The sequence below is a fragment of the Psammomys obesus genome, unplaced genomic scaffold (genome assembly GCF_907164565.1).
Source record: "Psammomys obesus unplaced genomic scaffold, mPsaObe1.curated_primary_1811, whole genome shotgun sequence".
NCBI lineage: Eukaryota > Metazoa > Chordata > Mammalia > Rodentia > Muridae > Psammomys > Psammomys obesus.
In genome coordinates, this window is record NW_026596240.1 from 12,851,975 (window position 1) to 12,866,477 (window position 14,503).

Sequence of the window (14,503 nt, forward strand, 5' to 3'; positions counted from 1 at the left end):
AAAATTCTCCCCAATGTTTCAGATATGGTTTAGAAAAATAGCCATTGTGATTATATGCCTTAGCCATTGTGATTATGTGCCTCAGAAAAGGTCACCCCGCCCTGCTAAACTTCACCCAATTCTGTAACGCCAAGGCTTGTGCCCCCCTGCTTGCTGCCATGGAAACCTCCGACTCACAGACTTTCCCTTTAAAAATCCTGTTCACTCAGAGCTCGGGGTCCCACTTCTCTACTGCTGTGCCAGTGAGACTTGGGTCCCGAGTTCGATCGCTCTTGTAATAAAGCTCTCTTGCAATTGCATCGAGTCATCTCCTGGTGGTCTCTGAGGGTCCTGTGAACCTGGCATCACATCATATGGGAACATAAAGAAGCTGCTTAAAATACATACATATAAATGGAGTCACCAAGTAACAAGGGAGACAAGGCCCCAACTAGACAACTTTCCACCAATGAAGCTTCCCATGCCAGGAATAGATTTCATCTACCCTAGCCATTCATGGAAAGAGCCCCATGGAATTGCCAAAGCTATTGATTGAACTTTACCCACTGATGGTAAAGCCCTGCTGCTGAAGACAGCCTTTATATAGCTCACTGAACACAGAGAAGCTGCACTTGTGCCTAACCAAAGTCTTTCCTGATACTGACCAATGTTTAGGGTACTAAAAGGTACTCTGCACACTACCAGAGGAGAAAGGTGACCACCAACCCAGCTGCAAGCCCTTTGCTCTATAGCGCTGGCCTGCCTGAGTGACACGCTCGTGCGGCAGTGCCCAAACACACAGGTGTCGCCGACCGGCCTCTCCACGGATTTAAGGCCCACTCCATGAGATGAAATCTAGGCCTGACGCTGCTCGTGTGAGAAGCCAACCCTGCTGTTCTGAGAAAAATAGCAATAAAATGACAACACTCTGCTCTACTCAGAGATGAGTGCCTCGCTCGGCCACGAACAGGCAAGCTTCCCCCTGCAGTAGATGGGAACCAATACAGAGATCCGGAACTGACCAGCACACAGAGAGTGGGGGATCTTGGAACACTCAACCCTAAATAGTATATCTCTGTCAATCTTTCCCCTTGGAGTCAGGGAACAATCTGGAGAGGAGGAAGAAAGATTGTAAGAGGCAGAAGGGATGGATCATACCGCAGAATCTGTCTGCCAGACACAACAAGACTGACATTCATATGAACACAGAGACAGTGGCAGCATGCACAGGGCCTGCACGGGTTCAACACTGAGAGGAGAGAGTGGACACAGGCTCCCATGCCTAAGCAAGAAGCTATCTCCAACTGACAACACTTACAAAGGAAGAATCAATTTTCCCCGATGGAGTCCGGTTGGATCTATAAACCACCTAAGAGCAGGCCCCACCCATGCAGGCCCCAGGACAACAGAGAACTCAGCGGTGGTTTTGTAGATTTTTTTTTGTCTCATATTGCTTTCTTTGGGTGTTTTTTGTTTTTAACCTTACTGGTCTTTGCTTATATATGAGTTTCAATTTGGTGTTTTATGGGTTTCATTGTTCTCTGTGTGTATGTCTGTGTGTGTGTGTGTGTGTGTGTGTGTCTGTCTGTGTGTGTGTGTGTGTGTGTGTGTGTTTCTTGTGCTTTACCATTTTTTTAGTGTTTTCTTGTTTTTATTTATTTGCCTGTTTTCTAAGGAAAGAGAGAAATAAGGTATGGAGTTGGATAGGCGAGAAGATGAGGAAGATCTGGGAGAACATAGAGGAAGAGAAGCATAATCAGAGTATACCGTATGAATTTTCAATAATAAAGCATGGAGACACCTGGGTCCCATGGCTACACAGACACATACACACATTCACAAAGAAGGAGGAGAAGGAGGAGGAGAAATATTTTTTAAAAATATGCTAAAATGGGTATAAATGAGCTGAAATTCTGTTCAGCCAAAAATATAACAACAGATCTAACATGATCCACTTCTTTCATGATCTTTAATTTATTTTAATGATGTGTGTGAGTTCATGCGTCTGTGTAAGGGTCTGTGCAGGGGCCCGCAGAGACTCTCCGAGGGTACCGGAGCCTCCGGAGCTGGGGGTGACAGGCAGTGGCTAACTTCCTGATAAGAGTGCTGGGAACTGAACTGTGTCCTCTACAACAGCAGGGCTCAGTCTCAACTACTGAGCTGTCTCTCCAGGCCCTGGATTTCCTCTTCTGGACATTGTCATAGCTGGAGGCGCCCTGCTGCTAAAACAACTCAAAAACTCATCACACTAATACAGGAAACTCTTTTCAGATTCCGGACAACAAGCAGACTGAAATTTTGGGTCAAGTTAAGGAGCTGGGAATCGGGTGGGGAGCTTATGGCCCCGGGTTTTCTCTCTGAAGCTTCTTCCGCAGAGCAGGGAAGAGAGTATTCACCAAGGTTTGGCATTCCACCCAGGCGGAGGAGAGGGAGCTCATTGCTATTTGAGGGAAGCGTATGAAGAGGCCAGAGGAGGAAGATCAAGAGAGAGGAGAGAGAGAGAGAGATGCAGAAACCTGCATGATTCCTTGTGCATGGGTGGAGTTCCACAGACACCGACAGAGAGCTACTGCGGTTCTCATCCTAAGGAGAGCAGAAAGTAGAATCCCTGCAAAGATCAGTGAGATGAATGAGGGGGCACCAGAGACCCCGCAGGACGAGGGAGAGAAGCAGGGCCCCAACTGCACCCGAAGGAAAGCCATGGAACACTGGTGTGATTTAGGAACGCCCTGGGACCCGTGTAAACCCCCTGCTGCTGTCTGCACAGTCACTGCAAAGCCTGTAGAAAAGTGTGCCACAGAGCAGAAAGACCCAAGAGAGGGAGGGCCGGTCAGGGAGACGTGAGCGTGAAGGCAGCCGCGGGGACAATCGAGGACCACGTTTCTGTCTGTTCATTGAGTGTTTATTGAGGAGCGGCAGGGCAGGCATGTTGGGGTGCAGAGGAGACATCAGCGTGTGGGGCAATCATGTTCTAAATGGCTGAAAGGGGCAGCTCAGGACAGAAGAAGCTCTGAAGTGAGTTCAAGGCTCTGGGGCCCAGGGAGGGCAGATCAGCTCTGGCCCATGCTGGCCATAGCCTGACCTGTGGACTTCTTGCACACCCACTGGTAGGTGGCCCCACATTTCATGTCGTTCCACTGCTTCTGCATGTGGACGCAGTCTTCATACTCTCCATTCTCATGTTTCCAGTTGTCGGGCTGTCTTTTTGCCCAAAACCTGGAAGGAGGCAACATCACTCTACTAGATGGAGCAGGATTCTTTCCCCGTGCATAGAAAGACCTCAGGGTGGGGACAGGACCGGGACCGGGGGAGCTCTCAGGCTGGCCCTGCTGAGGGTGCCCTCCCCCCGCGACTGATGACCCAGCGTCTGCAGCGCCCTCCACACCATGCAACCCCCAGAGGCCTTCCTTCACAGAGCAAGGGCCAAGTAGGCCGGCAACAAATGAACAGATGACGTCAGAAAGACCAGAAGACAACTGGCCTGCCAGCCCCGGGGCCTGTCCTTTCTTGATGCTGTTCTGTTGGTCTCCTGGGTCACATCACACAGCGCAGACACTGCGCATCACATACCACATGTCACACGTATCACCTCACATACGTCACGTGTGTAAGCGCACGTATACACCATACGCACATATCACATGTGCACGCTAAGTGCATATACACACACACAAACACAAATGTGAACACTCACAAAGACACACAACTGGCATTCACTGGACAGGATCATGCACAAAGGACAGTGAAGCCTGCCAAAGACCGCGACAGTCAATGCCAGACAGTGCTAGACAGAAGTTAGACTCACCTATTGCTCAGGGCACGATCGAATGGTGTCCCGTCTACCCAGCGCCAGTCACCCTCCGTGCCCTTGTCAGTGAGCCCGATCCAATGGTACACAGTACTCGTGGACTGTGCCAGGAATGCCTGTGCAAAGGAGACACGGTTGTGAGGAGCTGGTTCTCTAGAGCATTCTTTCCCTGACCGCTGAACAGGAAGCCAATCTCATTTCAGGAGCTTCCAGAACCTTCCATGGCTTGTCCAATACCTAGAGCAGCAGGTAGGTCCCTCTGCAGAAGCCCAGCTTCCCCATATTGACCATCTTCAATAGCCCTCACTCTTGAGAAGGGGCATGAGCCCTCATCCTAGTTTGTTCTTAGCAGCACTGGAACAGGCAGGTCCTGGGAGAGCCACAGCACTTAGGGCCCCTAGCACAAGCCCTTTCAAGAACAGTGTTTCCTTTAGAGGCTTCAGATGTTTAGGAGTGAGCCTAGCTCCTAGAGGGCCAGGGTCTCTTTTTCATCAGCCACTGGATCTTTTAATCTAGACTGATGCTCAGAAAAGAAGGCTGGCAGGAGCTGAGGAAAGCAAGAGAGAAACATCCCCTACTTTGAAAAGTGGGACAGGTGTCTTTTCCTTTCCTTCCAGCTGGCCCTGGTCCTTCCTAGGAGGTCTTCCTCCTTTCCTGAGCAAGTGGCAGTAACTGACCGTGTGTCCACCTCAGTACAGAGTGCTCTTGGGAACTCAGTCAATCTTTGTTGGTGTCCCCACTTGCCTAGTGGGGACATGTGGGGCTCCACCACCCGTTAGGAGGACAGAGCCTAAATTGGTGTGTCCCTAACGATACAGTACCCTTCCCTTCAGCCCGCCCCAGGCTCACAGCTCTGACCTGCTCCACCTCAGAGGTCACGGATGCCAGGTGTGCTCCCTGGGTCACGCAGAACTTCTCAGCCTCATGCCACGATTTCTTGTCTTGAGAAAAGTAATACAGGCTTCCCTGGAAGACCTTCCAGCCCTGCAGGATCAGCTGGAGAAGCTCATCTAGAACAAAGGTCCGAGGGAGGAGTCAGGAGCGGATAGTGTTGTTACGAAGCCAGCCTCCGCTGTTCCGGGTCAAGCCCTCGCAATTGCCAACACTCAGCTCCAGGATAGGGCTGGGCCCCACACCCCAGTCCCACAGCCATAATCTAGAGGTGGCCTTCCAGGCCACCGAAGCGTCCCAGTCACTCCGGGGAAGTCTCAGCTTGTCACCCGTCAGCACTCCATGCGGATGCCTGCTTTCTGGCAGACAACACTTGCCCACTCATGACTGTCACTAGCCATCTCTGTCTGCTTCCAGTCCTGCAACTTGTAGCCGCTTTCACTTCCTGACTTCATCTCCATCCACAGACTCCAATACACACCATGTTCTCTGTAAGAACATTCAAACTTGAGAAGATGGAACAGGATGAAGGCACCTCATACATTTTTAAATTTATTCATCAAAAGTGAGTCACATGCACGGGCCACAGCATGCATGTGGGAGCCAGAGAATGACCTACAGGAGTTCTTTCTTTCTTTCTTTCTTTCTTTCTTTCTTTCTTTCTTTCTTTCCCACTATCTGGGTTCTGAGGAGCAAACCCAGAAGTCAATCTTGGTGCCAAGCACTTCACCTTCTGATCCACCGTCTCAGTGGGAGATGGTGTGTGTGAAGCAGGGATTCTCAACATGTGGTCCCCACCTGGCAGTGCCAGCATCGTCAGGAGACTGGCCCGTTAGCATGTACCGTGCTTCTGCCAGGCCTATCGATGACTCTGGCACTGTCTGAGGTTGAAACACGGATGGACAAACTGCTCTCAGAGTCTTACTGGAACACAGCCCTGTGATACTCATGGCTGCTCCCTCCATACTGCAGAAGGAAGCAGGTCTAATAGAGACCCTACAACAGAAGCCGGATACTCTCTGATTTGCTCTTGAAGAAAAGGTCCGAGGGCTTGGAAGATGCCTCAGTTAATGCTGCACCTGCCGTGCGAGCATGGAGGTCTAGCTCAACTGCCAGTGTCCACATAGAAGCCCAGTGTGCTGCACGGTGCCTGCACTCAGTGCTGGACGGTGGAGACAGCAGCTCTCTGAAGCTCACTGGACGGTCAGCTTAGCGGAACTGATGAGAAACATTGTCTCCAAAAATAAGGTGTGGGGGCTGTGGATGCAGCTCAGAGGGCAGAGTGCTTGCCTGCCGTACAGAAAGCACCCAGTTCTGGCTACAGCACTGCATCGACCAGGCACAGCAGGGCTCTTCTGTAGTCCCAGACAGATAGGTGGACACATCCATCTATCCATCCATCCACCCATCCACCCATCCATCCATCTATCCATCCATCCACCCATCCATCCACCCATCCATCCACCCATCCATCCACCCATCCATCCATCCACCCATCCACCCATCCATCCATCCATCCACCCATCCACCCATCCATCCATCCATCCACCCATCCACCCATCCATCCATCCATCCATCCACCCACCCATCCATCCATCCATCCATCCACCCATCCACCCACCCATCCATCCATCCATCCATCCACCCATCCACCCATCCATCCATCTACCCATCCATCCACCCGTCTACCCATCCATCCATCCATCCATCCATCCATCCATCCACCCATCCATCCATCCATCCACCTACCCATCCATCCATCCATCCTACACACATACAGACAGACAGCTAGAGGACAGACAGAGCAAGTGGAGAGAGACTGAGACAATCTGGCCTCTCTGCACATGCGCACTCGTATGTAATGTGTACTTACACCACACACACTGAAAGGGGGAAGGAAAGCCATGCTTTCCTTCAAAGCATGGCTGCTACAAGAACCACCTGAAGCTTTCCCTGAAGTCCTAAGGCCACGCTGTATCCCAGGCCGAAAGGTCTCAGTTCCAGAGCTGAACTTTCATGTTTTTTGGAGGGAGGAGCTCAGCATAGTGGACTCCAGAGTGGAGAAGCAGCGGTCCCTGATGCTGCAGCAGAGAGCCCAGTGTGTGAGGAGAACGGTGGCTCTGGCAGAGGCAGGAAGCAGAGAAGGCTTCCAGGCACCCATGTACCCAGGACACAGACAACATAGCAGGCCCCAGTACTTCCCACCGACTCCCACTTGTCAGCTCTGCAGCAGCTGCTCCAGAAGCCACTTCGCTGCGGTTCCTGCAGCCTCTTTCCCGCAGTGAACAGCCAACCATTCCACCCAGAGGAGGCTTCACCAGGTATCCGGTGGCCAGCTCCTCCACACCCAACCTCCCTACAAGCTACATCCTCCACTAGGGCTCTCTCTCTCTCTCTCTCTCTCTCTCAATATGTCATTTTTTGCAAGCCTACCCTCATAGCCCGACAAGTTGTGGGGGTAGGAGCGTGTTTTCTCTGCCCCTGACAGTGTCAGCTGCATGTCTGGGTGCTGGCACACTGTTAAAGGCCTTGATATGTGTTAGCCTGCTTGATCTGGCTGTGAAACAATCCTGTTATCCGCATTTTGAATATAAGATCTTACGTATTCCAGGCCATCCTCAAACTCACTGTGTACCTGAGGCTGGCCTTGAACTCCTGACCCTCCTCAACCTCCTTGACTCTACCTCCTGATCTATGGGAACACAGATATGTGTCATCACACTTGTCAACCACTTTTTAAAAATTCATTTAGCTTTGTTTATTGAGTTTTTTGGTTTGGTTTGGGTTGGTGTTTTTTTTTTTTTTTTTTTTGAGACAAGGTTTCTCTGTGTAGCTTTGGCTGGACTGGACTCACTTTATAGACCAGGCTGGCCTCAAACTCACAGAGATCTGCCTGCCTCTGCCTCCCTGAGTGCTGGGATCACAGGCGTGAGCTCCCGACTTGTTTTGTTTTTTACATTTTATATGTTTGGATATTCTGTTGGCATGTCTATCTGCCCAGCAAATGAATGCCTGGCGCCATCGGATCTCCTGAAGCTGGAGTTGCTGAGGGCCACCAGAGGAGTGCTGGGAGCTGAGCAGAGAGCAGCCAGTGTTCCCAACTGCTGGGCCATCTCGCCACCCTCCTTTGTTTGTTTTTGAGAAATAGTCTGGGCTGCTCTCACACTTACTATGTAGCCTGGGCTAGCCAGGAACATGCTCGCTCCTCCTGCTTCTGCTCCTGAGTACTGAGATGACAGACAGCTGAGCAGTAAAGCTCAAGGACGTGCTCGTTCAAAGTCTCGCCAGCTTCTGACAGCAGCGGCTCAGGAGAGTCTTGCCCCAGCTCTGCTCCTCACCTTACGCCTTTCTTGTGTAGCATTGTTTTGACACTGGTAAGATTACAAGCCATCTGAGGCTACTCCAGCTGGCTTATCTCACTAGATGTGATCCCATCTCCACACCATCCACCTCCCCAGAGGTTTAGGTAAGCAAAGAGTCTAAAGGGTCAGAGGTCATCATCCCACCCAGAGGCTGTCCCTCCCCAGATACACACACACACCCCTCACTTACTCTGAGCCTTCTGCTCCTGCTCCCTAGCAGCCGCAGCGGAGCTCTGCAGGGCCTCCAGGCGGCTCTGTTCCTTCTGAATCTTGGCAGTGAGAGCTTTTGTAGTCTCCAGATCTGCTTTCAAGCTCTGCACCTCTGCCTTGGCCTTTTCCAGACTGCTCTGTAGCTCCTGGACCTTGGACTTCAGCGCTGAGACATCAGCCATGCCTCTTCTTATGGTCTGTGTCTCTCTGCTGACCTCCTCAGTCTTGGAGTGTAAGGAACGGGTGCTTTTCAGCTCAGCCGTTAACATCTGGATCTGGGCATCTGTCTGCTCCAGGTGGCCGTTTGCCTTTTGAGTCTGAGCAGTGACTGTTTCTAGATCTTTCTTTAATGAGTTCACCTCCTCGCCAGCCCTTGCCAGATGGTCCCTCACGGCCTGGATCTCCGCACTGGTGTTGTCCACACTCCTCTGGAGAAAGCTCCGGGTCTGAGAGCTGAGCTCATTGGAACTCTGCAGACTTCCCCGCAGTGCCTGGATCTCAGACTGGGCTTCCTCCAGGCCTCTGCCCAGCATGTGGAGCTCAGCACTGGTGTTTTCCGCGCTGCTCTTTAAGAGACCCTGGGTCTGGGAAGTCATAGCATTTGTCTTTTCCAAATCTCCTTTCAAACTATGGATATCAGCACTGGCCAACTCCAAGGAGTTCCTCAGCGCCTGGGTCTCCAAAGCCAAGGCACCAGAGCCCTTCAGCACACCTTTTGTCTGCTGGATGTCAGCACTGGCGTCCTCCAGATGGCCCCTGAGCAGCTGGACCTGAGAACTGGCGTTGTCCATTCGGTACTTCAGCATCTGTATCTCCTTGTGCAAGCTGCTAGAATTCTCCACATAGCTCATAAACCTCTGCATAGCCTCTTGCATTTCTGCCTCCCTGCCAAAGTGGGGATGAGCTGAAAAGAAGAAACAGGAGGTGCCCATCCAGGCCCATTATGTAGGGAAGTTTAGATGGCAAGTCATCATGTTCCTGGCTATGATGGTTAACACGTCAACTTGGAAGGATCTAGAATGACCCAGAGACAAACCTCTGGGTGTATCTGTAAGATAGCTTCCAGACAGGTTTAGCTGAGCCAGAAAGACCCACCCTGAATGTGGGCTTCACCATCCCAAGGGCTGGGGGTCCTGGACTTAGTAAAAAGAAGGAAAGGCTTATTTATTAAAAAAAAAAAAAAAAAAAAAAAAGACCTGAGCACCAGCACCACCGCTCTCTGCTTCCTGATTGTGGATGTAATGTGATCAGCTACCTCAAGCTCTGCTTCCATGCCTTCTGGCCATGATGAACCATGCCTTCAAACTGTGAGCCAAGATAAACGCTTCCTTAAGTTGCTTCTGTATGATATTTGTTGCAGCAACGTTATACATTAGAAAAACTTCCACACACAGCTCTGAGTGACCCTAAGGAAGCCAGCTGGTCCCTGCACTACGTAGACTCTGGGGTTGGACCACACGGGGTGCAGGCCTGAAAACAAGGTGCATGAGGAGTTGGCTGCCTGCTGCAGCACATGAAGGAAGAGAGAAAACGGAAGCTCTGGCCCGGGTTCAATTCCCAGCACTACAGAGAATATTTTTTTCAGATCGCATGACCAAAAAAGGACCAAAAAGAGAACATGATTGACCCCTGTTTATATGAAACTCTATAAATAAACTGCTCTTTAGTCGTGACAGGTAGAGACTACCTGAGCTTGAAGCCAGGAAGGAATTGGAGGTGGGGGATCACCAGGGGCTACAAGTAAATTCTGCGGAGGGGTGGTGACTTGGCCCCTCACCTTGATGTAGAGATGGGTTCCTGAGCACACTCCTTCACTGGGATTCGTCAGTGTGTGCTTTAAATATGTGCCCAGCATTTATATCTACTGGGCCTCAAAAAAGCTGTGCTTAAAAACAGAGCAATTTTGGGTTTGGGAATATAGTTTATTTGGTAGAATACTTGCTTAGTTTGTACAATGTTATGGGTTTCGTCCTCAGCACTACATAATCTGGGCATGGTCTCACACCTGTAATCCTACCGCTGGAAAGGTGGAGGCAGGAGGATCAGAAATTTAAGGTCCTCTTTAGCTTATTAATTTGAAGCCAATCTGGACTTCATGAGACCCTGTATTAGAAAAAAAGCTTAAAATCTTTTTTTCAGGAAGAAGGTGGGATCTGGAGCTAGAATATGGGAATAAAAGCGGAAACCAAGGTCTGTGCTCCTAGTGCCAGCTCCCCAGTGCCCAGCTGCCCTGGCCCTGTCCTCACTGCGACTACTCACTGTCGGGGTCCTCTTCGGTATAGTTGGCGCCTTCATGCTGGGCTTTGACAGAAAGATCTTCATTCTTCTCAGGTCTCCAAGGCTGTGAAGCTGAGATAGCCATTCCTGGGTCAGCCAGTCCACAGCCCTGACATGATAGGATGACCCACACCAGCTAGGGTTCTAGAAAGAGGGAAGGGCACCAAGGGCACACACAGTTTCCCTGGAAAGCCTCTGTTCTTGTGAGCCAGGCACAATGAGCTCTGTTTTCTCCAGGCCTGGGCCTAGGCTGGTGGTAAAATGTTACTTCAGAGATCAGCAATGTCCAGAGGACCCCTTGGAAATGCCCCCTGGATCTCTGGGAATCAGTTGTGGCCCAAGGCACCTGAGAACTTACCCACCACAAAAAGAGCCAGGAGAGAGAAGAACATAGTCATAACCATTAGTGCCAGGATGGTCTGGACATGCCTCAGTATCCCGGGAGGCACGGGAGCAGCTGGCTGGAGGTCTAGCCCTGCAGGGAGGAGCCAGAGTCTGGTGTGAGAGTGCTGGGAGGGCTAGGCCTGGCTAGGACTCCTGGCACAGTCCCTTGGCCTGTCCACTAGAGATGAGAACAGCGCGACACCTCTTACAAGGAGTATCAGGCAGGAAAAGGTAGCATTTGGTGTGGGCAAGACAACGCCGAAGATCAAGGGCTCACAACCCACGAAGGCGCAAAACCTGCCCCAGAGAGTATGGCTACAGAAATGTGATCAGGAAGAAAGAAGAGAGTGAAGGCGGGAGAGAGGTGAAAAAGAGGCACACAGCAGGGGCCCAGTCTTGTTAACAAGTCTGACCAAATCCAGCATTACTGCCCCCTGGGGGAATGGTTTTGTTTCTTGAGCCTTCCACAGAGCTTGAAATGTTGTCATGGGTGCCCTGAGCCTTCTGGGAGTTGGTCCATTAATAATCTCAGAGACCACCAGCCCCAGAGGATACAGGAGCTGGGTGGATTGCAAAGCTGGGGTTCAAAATCAGGCCCATCTGAACTCAAAGCACATCCTTTTTCTCCCCTCAGATTACTGTACCCAGTGAAGGGCTCTAGGAGTTTCCATATAGAGCCGGGGTGCTCAGAGTTCTGGTCCTCTGGTCCTCCCATTTCTTCTGCCTGGACATATTTACGAGGGAGCCAAGGCAGGGATGAGGTGAATGGCTGGGCTGGCAAGGATGGGCTCAGAGGACAGAGCATAGGCAAGAACCCTAAATATTCTCACCTTGGGCCTGTAGGGAGACACACTGGTCATCTGTGCAGAATCTAGCCACATCTCTCTTCACCTCCGCCTCCTTCATCCTGCGCTGCTGGCTGCCACCAGTTCCCAAAGGTCTGTCCTGCGAGCCCGCAGCAGTGGGAAGGGAGACACTGATTTATGTTCTCCTGAGGTCACGACCACTTCCCAGCCCTGCCTCCTCCCTCTGCCTCTGTAGAAACCCGGGTCACCACCGGCCCCTCCTCTTGGCGTTCCAAAGGCCAAGAGCCCAACAGCCCTCTTCCCTTCTGCCCCTCCTCCCTCGGTGCCCTACACAGCAGCCTCTGCCTCAGGGTCACATACTACCCAATGCCCTTCCACAGGGTCCGAGGCCCACACCTAGAAAGGAGATTGCCAGCTTTACAGAAGAAGCATCGTGGGGCTGAGGAGATGGCTTAGTCAATGAGGTGCTTATGGCACAAGCATGAAGACCAGAGTTCGTATCCCCAGCTCCCACATCAAAAACTGGGCTCATGTCTGTAGTCACAGAGCTGGGGACTCAGAGGAGGGAAGATCCTTAGAGCTTTCTAGCCAGGCTGCCCAGCTGAATCGGTGAGGGATGGGTTCAGCAAGAAATTAGTTCTCAATAAAGGTGGAAAGAGATAAGGGAAACATCCAATACTGACCTCTGATTTCCAACAGGCTCAAGGTGGCCCATGCCTGTAATCCCAGCCCTTGGGAGGCAGAAACAAGTGGATCTCTATGAGTCTGAGACTAACCTGGTCCACGTGGTGAGTTCTAGGGCAGCCAGGGCCACATAGTAAGGCCCTGCGTCAACAGACAAAACCAAAAACAGCGCATGAGGCAGGAGAGGATCCACAGGGGAGGCTAGAGGCGGGTGGCTGCCCCCTCCGGACTTCAGGACGTTACAGACAGGTCACAGAAAGGACCTGAGGTATGACTGGAGTGCCCTGGTTATTCCTAATGAACTTTCTCTCGCACATCTGAGTCCATGTCGGTGGGATGAGTCAGGTTCTCGCCAGGATGGCCGGCCACCGCTTCCAGGAAGACCATTTGTGATTGGAAAAGTAACAAAGACACACGAAAACATATGTCTGTAATTCAGGAGGGTGAGGCAGGAAGATTACCAAGCTTGAGACCAACCTGGACTATATAGTGAGTTTGAGGCTAACCTGGGCTACAGAGTGAGACCCTGTCTCAAAAGCCCAAAATAAAGAAATGAAAACAAATGCTGCTTTGGGGCTTCCGGTTGCTCATTGGGCATAGGATGAGAAGGGAAATAAAGCCTCCCAGGGGACAAACAGTATATGGCGTCCTGCGGGTAGTGTCCCCTCCCGGGGGACCAGCAGCAGACCTAACTGTGCCCTTGATAGCCAAACACCTCCCCAAAGTGAAGCCTGAAGATTCTGACCCCATGCTCCGCTGCCCCTGTTTCAGAGGCTTGCAATCCAATCCTGCTGCTGGTGATCAGCCCAATCATACCCGCCTCAGGAGCTGTCTGTGGCAAGCTGGCAGATGCCTTGTCCCATGCGTACTATGTGAGAGTTCTTGTTTTCATTTTAGTTCCTAGATATAACTTCCATCTTTTCCCCAAATCTTGGAGCCACCCTCCCACAGGCCCACGGGCACTGACTGTCCGGTATCAGAGAAGCCACTCTGACAGGGGTCAGCAGGGGCCCTGTTGGGCAAATAAGAAGCTGTCATGGTGCTGCTGTCCAATCAATGAGAAATCAGCCTGTGGAGGTGGGTCTGTTGGGTAGAGAGGGAATAGGTGGCCTTTGCCCGACTCTTGTGTGTGAGCATGTGTGTGTGCATGAGAGAGAGAGAGAGAGAGAGAGAGAGAGAGAGAGGAAGAGAGACTACGCATGGAAGAGCAGAGCACACAGGATACAAAGCCCAAAGCCACTGGCTGTTGACCTTTGATCTGTCTGTTGAATGCTGGGCTGGTGCATAGGAAAAGGCACCCCTTCTAGGTCATTCGGAAGCTCTGCCTGAACCAGCAGGGGCCTGCCAAGCCCCTCTCTGTGGGGTTGGAGTCACAGGCAATGTCCTGCCTGGCATCACAGAGAGAGGAAAGAGTTGCTCTTGGTTTCCATTTCCCCACACACAAGAGGGGTCAAGCTGGACCAACTCAGGAACTATTTCCCCTGACATCCAGAGAAGCTGGGGGGACCCGGAAAGCAGAACTTCGGGGATCCCTTGCTCAGCAGAGGACAGTCTGGGCAGGAGAGTGGCATCAGCAGACAGGCACAACCATCATGTATCTTCTGCTGGCTCACTTCCCCTGCTCTCTCCCCTCGCCCCAGGAACACCATCTGCAGGCAAGGAATCCAGGATGCTGCTCTCTCCTTGCCAAGAGGTTTCTCTGCTCTCAGTGTAAGGAGCATCAGCCATGTTTGTTTTTCTGTTCCCACTACAGGTTTCTGTTCCCTGGGCTTAAAGATCCTGGAACAGCTTTTCCAGTTTATTCCTTTGTGTGTCTGTCTGTCAGCAGGGCTGGAGACTGAACACAGGACCTGTGCATAGGGAGTGAGTATTCTACCATGGAGGTCTCAGAAATGGGTGAGTTCAGCAGCTGTAGAAGAGCAGCTCTGAACACTGACAATACCAACACCAATACTTCAGAAATGGTGGGTTGGCCAACGGTGGCTTGGCCAACAGCTGATGAAAGACAAAGTCCCAAGCAAGGTGCCCACAGGGGCCTGTGCAGGCTGGCATGGCTCCCAGCTTCAGGTTCACAGGCTTGAAATCTGTCTTGGCAACATCCT

General features: G+C 51.5%; 1 protein-coding gene across 1 annotated transcript; it reads right to left on the minus strand.

The window, feature by feature from the left end:
• Nucleotides 1-2,859: 2,859 nt before the first annotated feature.
• On the minus strand, nt 2,860-11,900 carry Clec4f (C-type lectin domain family 4 member F). Its single transcript, XM_055596314.1, has 7 exons — nt 11,742-11,900; nt 10,886-11,002; nt 10,510-10,599; nt 8,231-9,154; nt 4,646-4,797; nt 3,785-3,903; nt 2,860-3,195 (listed from the first exon to the last, which is right to left on the minus strand). The coding sequence occupies exons 1-7, from the start codon at nt 11,815-11,817 to the stop codon at nt 3,030-3,032; spliced, it is 1,644 nt and encodes a 547-aa protein (XP_055452289.1). The 5' UTR covers nt 11,818-11,900; the 3' UTR covers nt 2,860-3,029.
• Between the last annotated feature and the right edge of the window lie 2,603 nt (nt 11,901-14,503).

Excerpts from the sequence above, each read along its gene's own strand:
- Clec4f (XM_055596314.1), bottom strand. The coding sequence starts at position 11,817 with ATGAAGGAGGCGGAGGTGAAGAGAGATGTGGCTAGATTCTGCACAGAT. Across the intron at positions 11,003-11,741 it reads TGTCTCCCTACAGGCCCAAG|GGCTAGACCTCCAGCCAGCT; the intron begins GTGAGAATATTT and ends TCCTCCCTGCAG. Across the intron at positions 10,600-10,885 it reads CCTGGCTCTTTTTGTGGTGG|CTTCACAGCCTTGGAGACCT; the intron begins GTAAGTTCTCAG and ends TGGCTATCTCAG.